The 21,792-nt window shown below is 44.8% G+C and overlaps 1 protein-coding gene across 4 annotated transcripts in view; it reads left to right on the plus strand.

Moving 5' to 3' along the window:
- GIT1 (GIT ArfGAP 1) overlaps positions 1-18,743 on the plus strand; it is a 175,689-nt gene extending 156,946 nt beyond the window's left edge. For 3 of the 4 annotated variants that reach the window (XM_073565463.1, XM_073565459.1, XM_073565461.1), the window contains 6 exons: positions 1,586-1,801; positions 8,587-8,676; positions 10,374-10,450; positions 11,212-11,394; positions 13,067-13,130; positions 14,734-18,743. In XM_073565463.1, coding sequence (XP_073421564.1) covers positions 1,586-1,801; positions 8,587-8,676; positions 10,374-10,450; positions 11,212-11,394; positions 13,067-13,130; positions 14,734-14,946 — 843 coding nt within the window. In that variant the 3' untranslated portion in view covers positions 14,947-18,743. The remainder of the gene's footprint in view (positions 1-1,585; positions 1,802-8,586; positions 8,677-10,373; positions 10,451-11,211; positions 11,395-13,066; positions 13,131-14,733) is intronic. The other variant, XM_073565464.1, reaches the window with a different exon arrangement.
- Positions 18,744-21,792: the final 3,049 nt, after the last annotated feature.

Here is a 21,792-nt window from a genome sequence, read left to right on the forward strand (position 1 = left end):
ATAGTACGTGAGGACACTATGGCTGTCCTACTTCTCTATGTATAGTACGTGAGGACACTATGGCTAACCTGCCTGTCTGTGGATGGTACATAAAGGCACTATGGCTGTCCTGCCTCTCTATTTATAGTACATGATCATACCATGGCTGTCCTACCTGTCTGTGGATAGTACATGAGGACACTATGGCGGATGTGCTAGTCTGTGCATAGTACGTGAGGACACTATGGCTGACCTGCCTGTCTTTGTAGAGTTCGTGAGGACACTATGGCTGACCTGCCTGTCTGTGGATAGTACATGAGCTACCATGGCTGTTCTACCTGTCTGTGGATGGTACATGAGGACACTATGGCTGACGTACTAGTCTGTGGATAGTACGTGAGGACACTATGGCTGACACCTGCCTGTCTGTGTATAGTACGTGAGGACATTATGGCTGACCTGCCTGTCTGTTTATAGTACGTGAAAACACAAAACACTATGGCTGTCCTGCCTGTCTGTGGATATATTACGTGAGGACACTATGGCTGACCTGCCTGTCTGTGGATAGTACGTGAGGACACTATGGCTAACCTGCCTGTCTGTGGATGGTACATGAAGGCACTATGGCTGACCTGCCTGTCTGTGAATAGTACATAAAGGCACTATGGCTGTCCTACCTGTCTGTGGATAGTACATGAGGATACTATGGCTGACCTGCCTGTCTGTGGATGGTACATGAAGGCATTATGGCTGACCTGCCTGTCTGTATATAGTACATAAAGGCACTATGGCTGTGCTACCTGTCTGTGTATAGTACATTAGGACACTATGGCTGACATGTCTGTCTGTGTATAGTACATGAGGATACCATGGCTGTCCTACCTGTCTGTGTATAGTACGCAAGGACACTGGCTGTCCTGCCTGTCTGTTTATAGTACGTGAGCACACTATGGCTGACCTGCCTGTCTGTTCATAGTACATGAAGGCACTTTGGCTGTCCTGCCTGTGTATAATATGTGAGGACATTATGGCTGACCTGCCTGTCTGTGGATAGTACATGAAGGCACTATGGCTGACCTTCCTATCTTTGTATAGTATGTGAGGACACTATGGCTGTCCTGCCTGTCTGTGTATAGTACGTGAGGACACTATGGCTGTCCTGCCTGTCTGTGTATAGTATGTGAGGACACTATGGCTGACCTGCCTGTCTGTGTATAGTACGTGAGGACACTATGGCTGACCTGCCTGTCTGTGTATAGTACATGGTGACACACTAGCTGACTTGTGTGTCCATGCATAGCATAGACTATCAGCAAAGGTTTGGAGATTATCCCTTGTTCCATAGGCTTTGTATGAGTTGGACTGAGCTACGAAACCAGGCACAGCCTATAGACAAGAGTGGCAGCATTCCTAGCAAAAATCAACCTTTGTTTTGCTATTTTACCCAGTTGTGGACAAGCCTTTAGAAATGTTGGTTGGTTGGCTTTAAAAGATCACGGCTCCCTGTCTTACTTTCCACAGAAATCACATCATTTAGTCCACGTGTGAATTTTTATTTTCCATATTTCAGTAATCTATTTTATCATGATGATCCAACTTCTTGTAGATTCATAAATTGCAGTCGGAGAACTCGCAGATTCGTCACCAGACTGGTCCTTCTCCGCCTCCCCCAGCAAACCCTGAGAGGACTGATCACCCGTTACCCTCAGCCCTCAGACGAGACCGACAGGCGTTTTCCATGTATGAGCCAGGATCAGCCCTTAAACCATTTACACAGTCCACAGATGACCTTAGCAGTCGGCTGCAGCCCTTCCACTCGGGTGTAAGTACTTAATCTACGTCACCTACAGATGAGCCAGCATCGAGCATTGTTTTATTTTTATCTTCTCCGGTATAAAAAAAGAAATTCACATTTTTTTTGTTTTTTTTTTTCTCTGTGACACATTAACTGGCAAAAGAAAAGGGAGTACCAATAAAAATGTTACATCATAAAGGCAGACTATTTCTCCTTCGCCTCATTGGGGACACAGATACTGTGGGTGTATGCTTCTGCCGCTAGGAGGCTGACACCAAGTGAAAAAAAGAGGTTAGCTCCTCCTCCGCCGTATACACCCTCGCCCCCATTGCTACAGAACTCAGTTTTTTGCTTAGTGTCCATGGAGACACACGTCTGTTTTTTTTTTTTTTCTCCAGACTTTTTTCTTTTTCCCATGAGGATTAGACAGGGGCAACGGATCCTATTGAAAGGGTCCGATTTCCCAAAACCAACAACGGGTGAGCATGTGCGAGTGTCGCCTCCACGTATCCACTCCCGCGTCGTGGGACACAATGCCGGACTTAGCCCTGACCACTCCTAGGTATTCAAACCATGGGCTCTACAGAGGCACAAGACTAGTCCGTGCGGCCCCCACTGCTCCACCAATGCTGAGACTGCGGTGCTGCAAGGTGGCGGACGGTCCCTCTCCTCACCCCCTGAAGGAGTTAGACGGAGCTAGGGTGCCTGCACCGTCCTATTTTTTTGAGGCCCCCTCACATACTTGAGCTCAGGAAGCTGAAGAGGATCCTGGGAGGGCTCCTGCGAAGATCGGGGGTAGAGCCCTTAGCTGGGAGGCCACCGGCCATTCAGGGCTGAGCATGGTGGCATCATCAGGTGGCGTGGCAGCAGCCCGCACCAGTAAACAGCGCCATTTTTCAGCGCCATGGAAATCCGCGCCCCCCCTCCCCGTCGGGCAGGGGATAAAATTGAGGCCGCGGCTTTAGCCGAAGCTAGGCCGCGGCCGGAAATTCCGCCTCCGGGCCGCGTGTCACTTCCGGCTACCCACCCCACACTGGGCGGCGGCGAATAAATTTAGTCCCCGGCTTCGGAGCGCGGCTAGGCCGCAGAGCCGGAAGTACCGGCCCTGGAGCGGTTCATATGCTGGCAGCCCGCCCCACTGCTGGTGGGGCGCGATTTTGGATGTGGAGGCGTCCAGGAATGGGGGCGCAGAACTGCTACCTCCTTCCCCACTCCCCAGCAGCGGACAGATACAGCATGTCCGAAAAAACAAGGACGCACACGTTTTTTTACGCTGCATGCATCTCTTGTCAGGCTGCGTTTCCGCGGGCGCAAAGCAAGCGATTATGCGAAGCCTGCGAGTCCGAATACGCTCAGGAGCCCTCCCCTGCGACCGCGAACAATGTGCCGAACCCCCAGGAGTGGGCCCTATCAGTGTCACAGTCCATGGCGTCGCTTGCGAGGGCAATCGAGTCCCTTCAGGCTCCAGATAGGGGCAGGGACAATAGCTCGCCGACCTTAGAGGGAGCCTCCACCTCACACGAGCCTCCGGCCTGCAGGGGCTGCTCTCATTCCAGGCAGACCCGGGGGAAACTAATCCATGCGGTGTCGCCCAGTCCATCCGGTGCCCTGGCATCCGTAAGCTCTGCTTCTCGCTCCCCGTCACCAGTGGTTGATGGCGAGCAGACCTCAGATTTCAACTCAGACAAGCCCCTTGACCTGGACACTCCAGGGTCATGTGAAACAGTGGACAGCCTCATAGAAGCCGTCAATCAGACCTTGGGGATTGAGGAAGATCCCGCAGCGGCTACGGGGCATAAGGTGGCATTTAAGCGAGTAAAGCGACAGCACAGAATTTTTTCCTCTCACCCCAAGTTTGAGGACATAGTGCAGCGACACAGAGAACGGCCAGACAGGCGTTTCTCGGGCCAAAAGGCACTCGAAGCAAGGTATCCATTTGCCCCGGACCTCCGTAAAAAATGGATGGAATCCCCGATGGTGGTTCCTCCAGTTTCGCGCCTAGCCATTAAGACCCTGCTATCCGTCCCTAGTGTTTCCTCGATTTATGATCCCACGGATCGCCTCATGGAGAGCTTAGCTCGCTCAGTATATGAAGCATCAGGGTCAGCACTCGCTCCCTCATTCATAGCCTTGGCTACCCAAGTTGCTGCGATCTCATGGTCAGAATCTTTAAACAAGGTCGCGCAGGAGCAAGATCTACCTGCAGAGATATCGGAGATCGCGAGTCAGATGGCGATGGCCGGAGACTACGTAATCAATGCATCTTTGGATGCGGGCTATTGCTCGGCACTTGCTGCCGCTAACGCAATTTCTATCAGAAGAGCTCTGTGGTTAAGGACATGGCGGGCCGATTCTACTTCCAAGAAGTCCTTGAATTCTCTGCCTTATCAGTGCGGCTGTCTTTTCGGAGAGAAGTTGGATCAACTCATCTCCGACTCCATAGGAGGAAAGAGCGGGTTTCTCCCTCAACAAAAGGTCAAGCTGCTTCAGGCTGCCCCAACCAGGATAGGGAGCGGCAGGTCTCATATAGAGCCAACCCATTGGGGAGAATGCGTGCTCAACAGCCCAGATAGAGGGGATCTAGATCCCAAAGATCGTCAGCCAAATGACTCGAGGCATTTACCAGACGACACCAGCAGGGTGGGCGGCCGCCTACTCTGGTTTCACCACGTCTGGTTCAGTGTCGCATGGGTAAAGGAGTTGGTGACCTCAGGTTACAAAATAGAATTTGTCAGGTACCCTCCAAGACGGTTTTTTCGTTCTCGTCTTCCCAGGGTGGATGCCCAGGCAAGGGCTCTATTAGGAGCCATCGAATCGCTCCAGCGCAACGGGGTAATTGTTCCTGTACCAGAGCACGAAAGAGCTCAGGGCTTCTATTCCAACCCGTTTGCGGTTCCCAAAAAGGACGGATCTGTCAGACCTGTTTTGGACTTGAAGCTTCTGAACAAATTCATCAGGATCAGGCATTTCCGGATGGAGTCCCTTCGCTCAGTCATATCGACCCTGGAGCAGGGAGAATACTTGGCCTCGATCGACATCCAGGACGCATATCTGCATATTCCCATTTTTCCTCTTCATCAGAGATTCCTACGCTTCGCCATCAACGGTCGACATTTTCAGTTTGTAGCGCTACCCTTCGGGCTAGCCACGGCTCCCGGAGAGTTCATAAAGGTTATGGCAGTTGTCATGGCCATACTGCATTCTCGAGGCATAGTCGTCTTGCCTTACTTGGACGACCTATTGGTCAAGGGCCCTTCAATACGGGCATGCGAGGAAAATGTCAACATCACGCTAGATACTCTTGCCCGCTTAGGGTGGGGTCAATGCGAAGAAGTCATCCCTTGTGCTAGCTCAGAGGATTTCCTTCTTAGGAATGATCTTCGACACTTGCCGAGGGTTGGTAATTCTCCCTCAGGAAAAAGCCCTAGCGCTCCGGCAGGGAGTTCGGACTCTTCGCCAACCAGTCCCTCATACCTTTCGTTTCGGGATGAGGATTCTAGGAAGAATGGTGGCAGCGATGGAAGCAATACCGTTCGCTCAGTTCCATTTTCGCCCCATGCAGCACGCTCTCTTGTCAGCCTGGGACAAGAATCCTCTCACGCTCGATCGGCGGTGTCCTCTCAAGTCAGGCAGTCGCTCGGTTGGTGGATAACCAGTTTCTCTCTGACCCAGGGGAAATCCTTCCCCCCAGACCATTGGTTGGTGATAACAGCCGACACCAGTCCCTCGGCTGGGGAGCGGTGTTTCGCCACCACACGACCCAGGGACAGTGGTCGCCAGAGGAGGCATGCCTCCCAATCAACTTATTGGAGATACGAGCAATTCGGCTGGCTCTGCAGCAGTTTCATCACTTCTTAGCAGGTCGCCCCATCCGGATCCAATCGGACAACGCCACGGCGGTGGCTTACATAAATCACCAAGGGGGCACCCGCAGCAGAGCAACTATGCGCGAGGTGGGGCACGTTCTTCAGTGGGCCGAGGCAAACCACTCGGTGATTTCGGCAGTCCACATCCCAGGCGTGGAAAACTGGGCGGCAGACTTTCTTAGCCAGCAGGGTCTTGCGTCCGGAGAGTGGTCACTACATCCCGAGGTCTTCTAGCAGATTTGTCAGCTGTGGGGAACTCCGGATGTGGACCTGATGGCGTCCAGAGTGAACGCCAAGGTGGCCACATATGTCGCTCGGGCCAGGGACCCACAAGCAATTGTTGTGGATGCGTTGGTTCTGCCATGGAACCGGTTCCTCCTCCCATATCTATTTCCCCTGCTGCCAAAACTCCCGAGAGTCATCAAGAGGAACTAGACGGAAGGGGTTCCGGCAATTCTGCTGACCCCGGACTGGCCCCGTCGAGCGTGGTACGCAGATCTAATGCGGCTACTCGCCGACGTTCCTTAGCGGCTGCCAGAGCGCCCAGATCTGCTTTCTGAAGGGCCGATTTGCCACCCAAACTCAGGTGCCCTGTGTGTGATGGCATGGCCGTTGAATCTTGGATTCTAACCCAGGCAGGGTTTGGGAGCAAGGTGGTCGCTACAATGGTTAGCGCCGGGAAGCCTGCTTCAGCACGAATTTACCACCACACCTGGAAGGTGTTCTTTGCTTGGTGCCGAGGCCTGAGTGTTTCTCCGCTAAAATTCTCGATTCCCAACATCTTGGCCTTTCTCCAGTCGGGCCTAGACTTGGCCCCAAGTTTCCTCAGGAGACAAATATCGGCCTTATCCGTACTGTTCCAGCGCAGAATTGCTACCAATTTGCAGGTGAAGACTTTCATCCAGGGAGTCTCCCATTTGGTGCCTCCCTATAAGGTGCCTTTGGACGCCTGGGACCGTAACCTGGTCCTAAGTGTTCTGCAGGAAGCTGCATTTGAACCACTTCAGGATGTCTCTTTGAGGTACCTTTCCTGGAAAGTGGTGTTCCTAGTGGCCATCACTTCTATCAGGCGGGTTTCAGAGCTGGCGGCCCTATCCTGCCGAGCTCCGTTCCTCACTTTCCATAAGGATAAGGTGATGCTCAGACCAGCCCCTCCTTTTCTGCCGAAGGTCGTGTCCTCTTTTCACATTAATGAAGATGTTGTTTTGCCTTCTTTTTGTCCAGCATCGGTGCACCGTGTGGAAAAGGCTCTTCACACGTTAGACCTGGTAAGAGCTCTCCGGAGGTACGTGTCGAGGACGGCGCCCTTTTGTCAGACGACACGCTGTTCGTGCTCCCCGCAGGGCGCAGGAAGGGACTTGCTGCCTCAAAGTCGACCATAGCCAGATGGATTCGTTTGACTATTCAGGAGTCCTACCACATTAGAGGCGCGCCGATTCCAGCAGGGATCAGAGCGCACTCTACTTGGGCAGTGGGCGCCTCTTGGGCGCTTCGGCACCAGGCTTCCACTGAGCAGGTTTGCAAGGCAGCAACCTGGTCCAGCATGCACACATTTACCAAACATTATAATATCCACACTCGGGCCTCGGCGGATGCGAGCGTGGGTAGAAGGATTCTCCAAGCAGCGGTGGCGCACCTTTAAACAAGAGGTGCATGTAGCTTGGATCGGTGAGTCAATCTCCCACCCAGGGACTGCTTTAGGACGTCCCACAGTATCTGTGTCCCCCATTGAGGTGGAGAAACAGGGATTTTTGTGATAAACTCACCGTAAAATCCTTTTCTCCGAGACGCTCATTGGAGGACACAGCACCCACCCTATTAGCCAGTTGGCTCTTATTTTATTTAATTAATATGCATTTACTTATTTGATATAGGGGTGGTGTTTTTCTTTGGACATGTTGTACCTGTATTAAGGCTGATTTTGTTGTCCTCCTACTGCTTTGGCACCAAACTGAGTTCCGCCCGCAATGGGGGCGAGGGTGTATATGGTGGAGGAGCTAACCTCTTTTTTTTCACTTAGTGTCAGCCTCCTAGAGGCAGAAGCATACACCCACAGTATCTGTGTCCCCCAATGAGCTCGGGGGAAAAGGATTTTATGGGGAGTTTATCACAAAAATCCCTGTTTTACTATAAAGAAAAAAAAAATCTTTTAAGGGGTGTTCCAGTTCAGATAAATGATCATCTGTCCACTGAATAGGTAATGATTATTAGATAGTTGTGAGTCCAATGGCTCGGACCCCCACAATCAATGGAAGGGAGTAGGACCTGTGTCTATCATTCTCCATTTGTCCTCCATGCAATAGACATTGAATATAGTGGTACGGCGGATATGCCAACAGCTTCTCCTGCCTCCGGTCTTGTGGCTTGGCATGGGTGACACTTGTTCCGTTTGGCTACTGGGATATATCCCACCAGAAAAAATAAGTTTAGCCTCCTAACTTTTTTTTTTAATGGAATTTTTTAACTTTTTTTCTTTTACAATAGGAGCATGAAACATAAGTCAGCTCCTGAAATGATCTAGGTGTCTGTAATTATCTCCAGTATTTTGTCCACTTCTGCATTAAAGTCTATGCACGCGACCATATGACTATGCACACAACCTACGTTGATATTAGTGACATTTTCAATATTAGACATGAAAATCTTAAATATTCTTCTTAACCATGCAAGAAAAACAACCATCTGAGTCCGGTTTAGTAATCCTTCACATGTGGAAAATACAGTGATGGTCGATGAAGAGTCCCATCTAAAACCCGAGCATGGGTTTGTGTCCTCCAGCCGCCCCGTGTTTGTCCCATGCACATGACTGTGCTTAGATCGGTCTCCCGTATCTTGGTGATGGTGTATGTTCTATGTTAGTGCGCTAGGTCCAGATGTTATTGTGGCATGTAGTTGTAGATTGTGCTCTTGTGTGCATGCTGCCTGACGTTCCCCTTCCTGTTCTAGATCCGGAAAGGCATCTCTGCCTCTTCTGTGCCCTTCCCCCCTCTGTCCTCCCCTCTGTTCTCTGGACCCCCGGACAATACTCGGAACATGGTGATGTACCCCCCTTCTTTGTATTCACATTTAATTACTAATTTTGGGGAAACCTTTTATAAATGTTTGTAAAGTTTTCAGTGCAGCCTAAATGTCTGAGTAATACGTTCCCATGTGTTATTAAAGAAAAGTTGTCATCGGACCTATATTTTATATCAACATTATATGAAAAAAAAAAGTTTTTTCTCATATCACTATCTGTTTAAACAGTGTTTTTTTTTTTTTGTTTTTTTTACAATTTTCACGCTGACCACTAGGACTTTTACTACACTCATACTTCCTGTTCTGTATAACAGACTTTTCAGCAGTCTCATTATCATTACAGTCAGGATTACCTCTATATAAAGTAGATTACAATAGGTAATGTCGCAGCTCACCTCCTCGCTCTCCCATCACAATGACCTCTGGCCTCATGACTGCCTTCTCATTACATACTTCAATGCAATTTTCATGTGCTCAACAAGAATAAGGAATCTAATATTAAGCCTAATGGCCAGTGTAAAAATTGCAAAATAAAGTGTTGTTTTTTAATGTAGTGATATGTAAAAAAAACCTTTTCATTTTTTTTAAATACTTTAAACTTAAAGGGACCCTATCAGGATTCATATCCCAAATGGCATGTATATAAAAGTTCTTCAATGCTGAGTAAATCCTTACTTGTTTCGTAGAAATCTGTTTTGCAGTGTTGGAGAAATCCACAGCGGAAATTGTATGCTAATGAAGTTGCAGGTGCAGTGGGCGAGCGCTGCACTCACAGCTCTCAGTATTCCCCGCCCACTGCACTTACAACTCCTTAGCGTGCAATTTCAACTATGAATTTCTCTAAAACTGCAAAACAGATTTGTACAAGAAAAGTAAGGATTTACTCCGCATTGGAGCACCTTTATTTACATGCTATTACTTATATTATTATTACTTATTATTATTACTTATTATAAACCTGATGATTGATTTTTTTATTTTTTTTTTAAATCTTGATTTAGACAAGATGTCATTTTCTAATGACACATTTCCTTTAAAGAAGTGATTACCACCCTATGATGATAATCAGTATGACATTTTGTCGTCTTTTATTTCTGGCCACCAAGTGAGTGGGCGAGTTGTGAAACTTTGGTAGCCAATAGCCATGCTGTCCCTTCATTCTAAGGTTCGCTGGGATCATCCCGGTCATCTGCCATCACTTACTATAAAGGGAAAACTTTAATACTGACCCATAATAACCAATGGTAATTAAAAAACTGAATTTTTCCTCATGATGTGGCCCGTCCTGTAGTCTTAATGTGTGTCTATGTAATGGTGTTAATTGCCGTGTTCATCTTGGCTACATGTGATCCTTTGTTCCCTTGGGAGATATTTGGTTGCAGCTTGTTCTCCTCTCCTCAGTATGCACACTCACATGATCATACATGTCTATGGAGGATTGCAGAGGAATGGCTGCTGGACGAAAAAGCATTTCGGCTTACATCGTTCTCATGTGTATAGCCAGCTTTAGTGAAACAAAAAAAAAAAATTTCAATATTGTAAAAACAGTAGCAAAATGGATTAATAATAGTTAAATCAGGAAACTGTTATTGTCTTATGAAATGATATTGTCATATTGACATTATAGCTATATGATTGAAATGCGTTACATGATACAAAAGGTTCAGTTCTAGTGCACTTTGTAATTTTTTATTTTTTTCATTTTTCCCCTCCAGTCTGTTAAGGCAGATCGACACGGCAGCGGAGCAGACAGTGACTATGACAATACGCAGAGCACAGACACGAGCACTGGGTAAGTTCAGACACCCTGCATATATACACGGCGGCACGTACTATCTTCTAAAATCTGGCATTGGCAGCATGCGTTGTTGGACCTATAAGCAATATAATAATAATATAACTTTTTGTAATAATTATGTATTTTTAATTTAAGCGATTTTAGTAGCTATTTTCTGATTTCTTATATAGCACCAACATATTTTGCAGCGCTGTACAGAGCTTGACAGCGCTCATATCGGTCCCTTTTCCAAGTGAAATACACAATCTAGGTTTATAGGGTTTTTTTATTGCAAAATACATAAAAGGATCACAAAATCTGAGTTGAAAGAACAGAAAACAGAGACATCATGCACTGAGGGGACATACAAACGCCATCCAAATGTTGGTGTTGGTGCTTTAAGGTCATGTATCAATGACACTGATACTTGTAGTTCCTGTTATACAGGTTGTCTATTCTACCTTTCAAGACCTGATCTACATCTGTTCACATGTATGAAGACGTTGAAGACATAGAGGCCTAGTTATCAATACTGTGCAAACTTACACCAGACAGTCATAAACTTATAAAAGTGGTTAATGTTAGATTTTAAGCTTAGTACATCTTTAGACTGTTTAAATACACACCACTTGCTAGTTGACTTACTCTTTGTAAAAACATTTCATCAAAATTCTATTTTTATTTTATTTATTTATTTTAGCCATGAGCTTAACATCTTCTTAGTCTCTGTTCTGACATTTTGGTTTCAGGTGTAATGTATTTTTTATGTTCTTTAGGGTGGAAGGAAGAAGATATTTGGAATTATCCCGGGATGAAGATTTCCATGCCGATGCTGAAGATGTAGAGTTGGAGTTGGATGGCACCTTACCCAGCACAGAGGATGTGATCCTCCGGACCGAGCAAGTGACCAAGAACATCCAGGAGCTTCTGCGAGCTGCGCAAGAGTTCAAGCATGACAGGTGAGAGTGGAAAGTAGTTACATATGTCCACTAGTGGAAAAAGGACACTTGGAAAGACTAAATTTATTAAAAAAGAAAAACTGAAATCACATGGTCATAAGTATTGAGACCCTTTGCTCAGACACACATATATAAGGTCCCATGCTGTCCATTTCCTTGTGATCCTCCATGAGATGGTTCTACTCCTTCATTGGAGTCAAGCTGTGTTTAATTAAACTGATAGAACTTGATTTGTAAAGGTGCACACCTGTCTATATAAGACCTCCCAGCTCACAGTGCATGTCAGGCCAAATGACAATCATGAGGTCAAAGGAACTAGCCAAGGAGCTCAGAGACAGAACTGTGGCAAGGCACACATCTGGCCAAGGTTACAAAAGAATTTCTGCAGTACTCAAGGTTCCTAAGAGCACAGTGGCCTCCATAATCCTTAAATGGAAGAAGTTGGGACCACCAGAAGTCTTCCTAGGCCTGGCCGTCCAGCCAAACTGAGCAATCGTGGGAGAAGAGCCTTGGTGAGAGAGGTAAAGAAAAACCCCAAGATCACTGTGGCTGAGCTCCACAGATGCAGTAGGGAGATGGAAGAAAGTTCCACAAAGTCAACTATCACTACAGCCCTCCACCAGTTGGGCCTTTATGGCAGAGTGGCCTGATGCAAGCCTCTCTTCAGTGCCAGACATATGAAAGCCCGCATAGAGTTTGATAAAAAACACATGAAGGACTCCCAGATTATGATAAATAAGATTCTCTGGTCTGATGAGATGAAGATAGAACTTTTTGGTGATAATTCTAAGCAGTATGTGTGGAGAAAACCAGGCACTGCTCATCACCTGCCCAATACAATCCCAACAGTGAAACATGGTGGTGGCAGCATCATGCTATGGGGGTGTTTTTCAGCTGCAGGGACAGAATGACTGGTTGCAATTGAAGGAAACATGAATGCGGACAAGTACAGAGATATTCTGGATGAAAACCTTCCAGAGTGCTCTGGACCTCAAACTTGGCCAAAGTTTCACCTTCCAACAAGACAATGACCCTAAGTGCACAGCTAAAATAACAAAGGAGTGGCTTCAGAACAACTCTGTGACCATTCTTGACTGTCCCAGCCAGGGCCCTGACCTATACCCAAATGAGCATCTCTTTAGAGACCTGACTCTTTAGAGACCTGAAAATGGCTGTCCACCGTCGTTCACCATCCAAACTGACGGAACTGGAGAGGATCTGCAAGGAAGAATGGCAGAGGATCCCCAAATCCAGGTGTGTAAAACTTGTTGCATCATTACCAAGAAGACTCATGGCCATACTAGCTCAATCTGAATACTTATGACCAAGTGATATTTCAGTTTTTCATAATAAGTTTGCAAAAATGTCTACTTTTCTGTTTTTTTCAGTCAAGATGGGGTGCAGAGTGTACATTAATGAGAAAAAAATGAACTTTTTTGAAATTACCAAATGCCAGCAATGAAACAAAGTGAAAAATTTAAAGGGGTCTGAATACTTCTCATACCCGCTGTATTATTTGGTATATTAAATGGTGTTAAAAATACAACTTGTCGTTCAAAAAAAGCCATCCTACAGTTATGCCGATAGAAAAATAAAAAGTTTATGGCGAAAAATATGAAAAGTGAAAACTGGATATGGCAGGAAAGTGTTAAACGTGACTTTTTTTTTCTAGTTTTGTACCCTGTTCTGAGAAAATCCACTCTGCAGTCACAGAGATGGCATCGCTTTTTCCCAAGGTAACTGTATTTTTAAAATATATAATTTCACTAGTTTCCCAAACATTTTCTGGTTACCAATACAGTTCTGGGCAACAGACCTTGTGGGATCTTTTCCCTCATTTATCCTTCTGAGTAATACACTGATCAGAGCCTGATGTTTGATGTAGACGCCGGAAAAAGTTACATGCATATAAGTTCTAAAGTTAAATGGCTCCAATTATGCAGCAGTGAAAAACAGTGTCTATCTGTCAACTGTCAGATTGGAAAAACATTAACAAATCTCTGAATATAGAGAAACAAAGAAATGGGGGCAAGACCGAAAGGATAATTAAGGGGATCCAACCTTTTTTCATTGTATTTGTATATTATTGGTGTTTCTGACTCTCATGCTCTATATTACCTATGTGTGGGCTTACTAATTCTCCTATTGAGAATCCTGTTTACATGGACCTAGGGATATAGGCATCATTCTCGGTGAGGGTGATAGTTGGTAGCAGGTGGGTTGCTCTATTATGAGCATTGTATTATTTGTGTATGTGTCACATTTGTGACCATTTTTAATGTTTTTAAGAATTTTTGTTTGCTGTGTTTAATAAAATTTGTATTATATATGCTATGTCCTATTCAGGGTGATCCCCTGCTCATGGCCTATTTCTTTCTCTCTTTTTTGTCAAATCTCTGAATATAAACACGGGGCTATACTGGAAAAATAGTAGCATATATGCTGCAGAGATTTTCTGAGTAAAGCATAGGGGGCTATGCTAAAGGTAGTAAATATAGATGCTAAGGTGCAATATTATACAGTCAAGCCATAATTAATGGTCAGCAAAGCCTACTGAAATGATATAATATGCATGTGCCGCATATACCTGACAATAATTATATTATCTTTAGCCATAATAGAAATGTAGGGCACTGATGCACCTCGACGTGCACTTCAGCACCGCCTGCGGTTTTGTCAGCAGGAATCGCGCGTCGAGGTGCATCAGTGCTCCACATTTTTATTATGGCTAAAAGTAGTTAATACTCTGTTATATTTCCATTTTTTATAAAGATCTTTTGTACTATATATTGGTATTTTCTTTTTATATATACATTATTAATTGTTGTGAATTAAATTCAAAAAATAAATTGTTTGATGTATGATCACATGCTCCCTCTAAGTCGCTGTAGGTCTACATCAATGTTGTATGCCTGGAAAATATCTTTAAGACAATGTGTGCCTATAAAGTGGCATGTATCGTAACCTTCTATCCTAAGTAAATGTCATAATATCTTCCCGATGTATGCTTGTGTGAATTTAGCCTCAGGCTCTGTGCACACGACAATCAAACCTTCCACCATGATCATATAGCAGCTGTACTTTATGGTCTGTTGCAGACATAATTCCTGCCTTGATCAGAGATCATCTAACCATGAAGTTACTACTTAATATACGTCTGTGAGGTTCTTGGTTTAGGTTAGCATCGGGGGGGGGGCTGTGGCCCATAACATGGACTATGAGATATGGCCACTTCTTGGTCGTGTTAATCTAGCCTAAAGCTTAATGATCCTGTACTGATCATGGGCTGTAAAATATGTCATGTATGATTGCCTGACATTTCCTTTTCGTCATTGGTAGAAACCAGCGCTGGAGACTGTACGCTCTTCCTTGAAGCTGCTCAACGCTAGTGCTTATCGACTGCAAAGTGAGTGTCGCAAAACTGTTCCCCCTGAACCGGGGGCCACTGTAGACTACCAGCTCCTCACACAGCAGGTCATCCAGTGCGCCTACGACATTGCCAAAGCAGCTAAACAACTGGTCACCATCACCACCCGGGAGAAGAAACAGTGACCTCTGTTATCCTCTACGAACATTGTCCAAAGGCAGAAAAAACTACCAAGATGGAGACATTCGGGGGGACTCCTCACAACCTGGGATAAAACTGAAGCTTCTACACTCTTGGTCACTGATGAGACATTTTCAACTGCAGGCCAAAAATTTAATGTGCAGTCCCTTGCGTAGAGAAATGCCACGTAGATCCCCTGCTGTAACGTCAGCGTGTATTACATATTATTCTTGCTGTACAGAGAAGAATCGCGTGTGGTTGTAGGACCTGTCCTGTGGTCAGGGGTTAGTGCTCCTCGTCTTGTGTATTAGGAGATCATTTCTAAACTTGGCCAAAAAAAGTCTTCTGGCTGCCTAATGTTTACATAAAGAATCAGTCTGGGTGATCACGGGAAGCACAGGGATAATTACAAAATACTTACACTAAAAGTAAAGCTGCATTTAATATTGGTCGTTGTGCCGTCTACAAATGGTATGAATTCTGCATAATTTTCAATTATAAATCCATGTAAAAATAATAATTTTTTTTGTACTCCGATTTAGAATTCATACATCAATCACTGATGTTTGAGACTTGTAATCTGCAATGACAGCATGCAGTAAATGGCACATGACCTATAAGTCAGGGAAGGAGCATCGCTCCTCTATAGGTAAAACCATTATCGATCATGTCTGCTTTGCTTGTTCTTAGGCAGGTATAGCCATTTCTAGAAAGCTGGGCTCCTAGCTAAGGGCTGGTTCTAGAATGACCGGAACCTCTGGATGTGACTGGAAGCCCCCCCGGACAAAAAAAATTGCCCTATAATGATTCTTTTGCTGTGGGTATCAGCCTATATCTAGGAATAATAAGAAGATTGCAGCTTCCTGGATTCCTTCTGCCAACTTCCACAAACATTCACGCTAGGGAAACGTTGGCACATTTCAGTTGTGTAATATAAGCCCTTGATTATGGTGAACTATTAGAAGTAAGCTTCACAATGGGACTGCACATTAATCTGCCTTCCTACTGCTGGGAACAAGTGACTGAGAGGAGCACAACAAGGGGACTTGACTACCCCTTTGGCGTGGGCATACACGCCCTACATTGGTAGCACAAACTCTACTTTCCAAGGTAACCAGCCGTGATGCCAGCAGAAGTTACCGTAAAATCTGCCACATTAGAAAAACCTTTGACCAACAATTCTTACTGCTTCTCTGTGAATGGATGATTCGGTGAAGCCAACACTAAACTTACACTGGAATTTGTATATATACATGCATATATAATATATTATAAACATCTCTTTTTGTTATTTAGGAGGGAAGGATTAATCTAGAAGATTGCTCATGTATTTTGTACAAAACCACTTTAAGCTCGTTTTCAAAGCAGGCTTGGACAACCTATGGTTTTTTGTTTGTGTACCCTTTGCCACTTCAGGATTTAAAAGGTTTTTTTTTTTTTTTTTTTAAGGCCAAAATTAGGCTAAGGGTAGTAAATGGAATAACAAAACAATCAAGCTTTAATTGATAAATCCCCCTCCTTTCCAGCGTCGTTGTTTCAATCACTTGAAATAGTGGCCTTGTGCCAAAACACGATTCAAGGCAGTGATTGGCTGCAGTGGTCACGTGGATAGATGACGTGTGACCACTGCATGGAGGTGGGCAGACTGGCAGGGAGCACTGGAGTGGTGGCACTGGAACGGTTTTTTTTCCTAAGGCTAATATTTGGACAATTCCAGAAAACCACTTAAAGGGAACCAGTCCTTTTTCGATATTAAACGGCTCACAATGTCTTGCTATTTATGCAGTGTGCATCACTACCATGGTCGTTATAAAGCAAAACTTCACACTATTTAACTAAAAAAAAAAAAAAAATCCATTCCTTTTCTTTCAGTCATAGCAGTGGCTTTTTCTTTCCTTCCAGTCAAATTATTCACGCCCATCGCAGCCTGATTGATTACCAGGACTGCCCCGACGTCACGCTTATCGCCCAGTAAATCCCGCTTTTGTGCAGTGACTATCAGGTCCCCGAACATGCGCACTGAATATAGGTGAATGTCTCCCAGCTTCATTTCATATCTGCACATGCTCTGGAGCCCCGGTGAGTCAGTGGTTAGGTGATGTATCCATTGTGAACGTGCCCACTATGCGCGGCACTATGTTCCTGCAGCTCCGGCGCATGCGCAGATATGAAATGAAGCTGGGGACGTACACACAGATTCATTGCGCATGCCCATCGGACCTGATAGTAGTGTGCAAGAGCGGGATTTATGGGGCAATTAACATGACGTTAGGGCAGTACAGGGAATTGATCAGACTGCGATGGGTGTGAATAATAAGAGGACTATGACTGGAAGGAAATTTTTTTTAGATAAACAGTGGGAAGTTTTGCTGTGAAGACCATATTAGTGATGCACATTGCATGACTAACAAGACTTTGGGGGCAGTTATATAGCAAAAAAGGCCATGAACGGCTCTCTTTAAGGAGAACCTGTCACATCCTGAATATAACTTTATCTGCAGAGTGGTAATTGGGATTTAAATGCTATTTATCTGCAGTTTAGCTTTCCTAGTGGAGCAGTGGCTACAGGGAAAAAATGGACTTATATCCTCCCTGTAGCCACACGCTTCCTGTCATCAGGCCTGTGCAGAAAGCAGTTAGTCACCGCTCGCTACACAGAGAGTGCGCATGAACATATATTCGGTCTGAGTGCGATCTGACAAAGCATTGAATTGCACCTGGACCAATGTGTTAAGGGGGCGTGCACATGTCTAATTTTTCTTTGCACCTGTCTGAGGAAGTCGAGTGTATGGAAATTTCTTTCTCCATCTCCTCATCCTCGAGAATTGTATCAAACTCTGATCAGAGTGTGATTTGCATAATCGACCTGATTCTCATGGATGAGAGAATGCATGCTCGTGCGCACCTGCCCTTACAGAAATTTTCTCACTGAAGCTGCGGCATAGGTGAGTCGGCTGTGCAGGATTTAATTATTCTTTACCTACAGATTACCCCTATATCTGCAGGTAAATAGCCTTTCTGGATAGGACAGGTTCCCTTTTAAAGGTGTTGTCTGTGTTTGGAAAAGGGTCCATCGCTCTTGTTTGATGGTTGTTTCTGCTTTTGCAATTCCCATTAATGTGACAAAATGATCCCTTTTTTTTCCTAATCGCAAACCCTTTAATCACAATTTTCCACGTGACTTGCAGAGTGTGCTGGGACATACATACTATAGGTTGGCCAAACCTGCTCCAAATAAAGGTAGCACAATGCCACTTTCTGTAGCCAAGTATGGAGTTACTACTGTGTGACTGTAAATGGGACAATTTACTCAATTTGTGCAGTAAGTGTTACAAGCATCTCGTCTTCCCAGTCTTTGCACTGACGTTTTCTATGGCCCGTGGTTGTGAGAATTGCACCTTCTCGCATTAAGATGTTTAGTTTGCCGACCACTGATATAAAACCTAATGATGGCAATCCTGTACTTGTATATAACCACCAGAGAGTGCGGCCATCCTGCACCCAACCGTAAAACGACTGCAGGCGATGCTACGTCATACAAACAATAACCTCTTCAGTGCTGTCTGCATTGTTTTTTTTCTTTCTTTTTTTTTTTGCCGTATGTTCTATTTCTGACTGAAATGACCCGCCTGCCTTTAAGTTCCCGATGAGATTATTATTATTTTTGTTGTTGTTGCTACAAATGCCATAAATTGCTTATACTGTCGTCTGTAAAAGCTCGGTGGTGGGTGTTTATGTAAAAAAAAAAATTATATATATAATGCATAATGTACATTTGTATCAAATTAAACAACTAACACTCCTACGCCCCCTGTCTGTTATTAAAGGAAACTGCAGAAGAGATCAATGAAATAATACTTGAATACATAATGCTTCAACTTGGATAGAAAACTTTCTCCTCTAAAGAGGATTATCCGAGTTGAGCACCTGAATGCAAGAAGGTTGTGAGGTGTCATTTTTAGGGGAACTCTTAAGAGCAGCAGCGCCGCCAAAGGTGAAATGAAGAAATACACATTTTCCATTTTAGTGAAAGAACTGTCAGTGTAATGCCTGGCGGTGACGGGTTCTCCGGCTTCTCTTTGCACTGGCTAAGGGGGATTCTAAATTCCCTAATGAGGTATAGGAAAATGAGTAAGGTTGAGTCTGTAACGTGCCTTACATTACTGTATGTTCACGCAAGCCTATAAAAAAAAAAAAAAAAAAAATCGTTGACAGTTTCATCTAGAAAAGTAGGACTATATTTTTTTTTTTTTTTTTGGTCTTCTCACATCCGTGTGCAGTCGTTTTTTTACAGCAGCATCTATTAATCATTTACAATATCCTGTTATTGCAATTTGCAATATATCCGCACAAATCAGATGCAATACTGTGGCTCCATATGGCCCATATGCGCTCACAGACTTGAATGGGCAAATATACATGTGAAAAAATAATCACAACATGCAATAGTGACAAAATCACTCCTATGCATTGCCTTATTGAAAACTGGTTGGTCCGAGAGCCGTGTTTTTTTTTCACAGACAGCATTCAGACCTATAATATGCTTGTGTGAACGATCCCTTATACTTTGTTCCTACACTGACTAATCCAATATTTAGGTTTGTCGTAACGCCATCTGCCCATCCAATTGTAAATCACACTACAACCATAATGGAAAATTAAAGCATGTTCAATGTTGATGGATAGAAGCAAAAAGGTGATTTCAGCTCTGCAGGCCACTATTATTTATTGAAAATGAAACTGAGATGCAATTAAGTGTAGACTTTCAGGTTTAATTAAAGGGGTTGAACAAAAAAGATGCTGTGAAGTGTGTAGGAATTGCAACCATTTTTCTACAAAGCCTACTGATTTCAATATATTTGGCCCCCATCAAATGATAAAGCCTATAATCTCCTCCTGTACCAGCGCAGTACCCGCGGTGTTGCCACTCTCTATCCCCAAGGCTTTCGTGCAATGTTGTGATACATGAAGCCGGCGTCCAATCGGCACTGGTGTCAGTCACTGTCTCCACCTATGGACAAATCAAAGAGGAAGTCCCGGGCTGCAGCGGATCTGAGACTTCCTCTTCCTGCTTAACTCGAAAAGAGGTAGGGACAGTGACTCCAGCGCTGATTGGGCTCCGGCGTCACATGTCACAACAACAGCACAGAAGCCCCAGGAGGTGGAAAGCCGACATAGTGGGAATGGTGCCAGCATGAGAATTGAGTATAATAAGCTTTATTGTTTTATGGAGGCCAAGCAAGGGACATGACAAGGAGTTGTCCAAGTTTTGGACAACTTCTTTAAGTTTTGTCTAAGCATGTGAAATGTTGCTCGATGGGGTTGAGATCTGGTGATTGATTCGGCCATTACAGACACTCTCATTTCTAGGCGTTAAAAAAAAAAACAAAAAAAAAAAAAAAACCTCTTTGTCTGCTTTTGCAGTTTAAGTTTTAGGTCTTTGGATGGTGATTCACAGTACAGATGAACAATCAACCTTGCTGCATTTGGTTGAATCTGAGCATAAAGTGTAGCCCTGTATGCTTCAGAATTCATCCGACTGCTTCTGTCTTAAATTACATCATCAATAAACACTAGTGACCCAGCACTATTAGAAGCCGTACATGCCCGTGTCATCACTCTGCCTCCACCATGTTTTACAGAGGATATGGTGTTCTTTGGATCATGAACCGTTCCAAGCCTTCTCCATACTTTCTTCTTTCTGTCATTCTGAAACAGGTACATCGTAATTTCATCAGTCCAAAGAATGCTTTACCAGAACTGGGCTGGATTCTTTCGAAAAAATTTGGGCAAGTCTAATCTGGTCTTTCTAATAATAATAATCTTTATATAGCGCCAGAATATTTCGCAGCGCTTTACAGTTTAACAGTTTCAAAACACAAGTCATAAGTAACAACGTTAACAAAATAATTAAAGAAAAATAAGACGACCCTGCTCGTGAAAGCTTACAATCTACAATGAGGTGGGGAGATACAAAGTACAGGTGTGTATTTACAATGATGGTCCAGCCATCTTGAGGTAGTGAGGGATAGATGGAGATAGTGAATGGGCTACACATGCACACTTACACATAAAATGACTTTGATAAGTGAATGTGATAGGCTGCTCTGAACAAATGCATTGAGAGGGAGCGCCTAAAACTGCAAATTGTGGATAGTCCTAATTTCTTGGGGTACAGCATTCCAGAGGATTGGCGCAGCGCGGGAGAAGTCTTGGAGTCGGGAGTGGGCGGTACGGATTAGTGTAGAGGTTAGTCGAAAGTCGTTTGCAGAGCGTAGCGGTCAGTTAGGCCGATAGACAAATGAGGGATTAGATGTAGGGGGGGTGCTGCACTGTGGAGAGCTTTGTGGGTGAGAACAAGTACTTTGAATTTGATCCTATACTTAATGGGCAGCCAATGTAACGACTGGCAAAGAGCGGACGCGTCCGAGTACCGATTAGCCAGATGGATGACCCTGGCTGCTGCATTAAGTATGGATAGGAGAGGGGAAAGTTGAGTAACGGGGAGGCCAATTAATAGATCGTCGAAGTAGTCCAGGTGGGAGTGGATCAATGCGACAGATTCTAAAGATGTTATTTAGGTGTAAGCGGCAAGAGATTGTATGTGGGATGTGAAGGAGAGATTGGTGTCAAACATAACCAGACAGCGCACCTGTTGCCGGGGTGTTATGGTGCCACCCACAGAGAGGGAAATGTCAGATTTAAGGAGTTTAGTAGATGGCGGGAGCAGAAGAATTTGAGTTTTTGAGAGGTTGAGCCTGAGATAGAGGGTGGACATGATGTTGGAGACTGCGGACAGACAGTCACTGGCGTTCTGTAGTACAGCGGGGGTAAGGTCGGGGGACCTATTC

This window comes from Dendrobates tinctorius, unplaced genomic scaffold (assembly GCF_039654945.1).
Source record: "Dendrobates tinctorius isolate UK_male_01 unplaced genomic scaffold, ASM3965494v1 ptg000016l, whole genome shotgun sequence".
Lineage (NCBI taxonomy): Eukaryota > Metazoa > Chordata > Amphibia > Anura > Dendrobatidae > Dendrobates > Dendrobates tinctorius.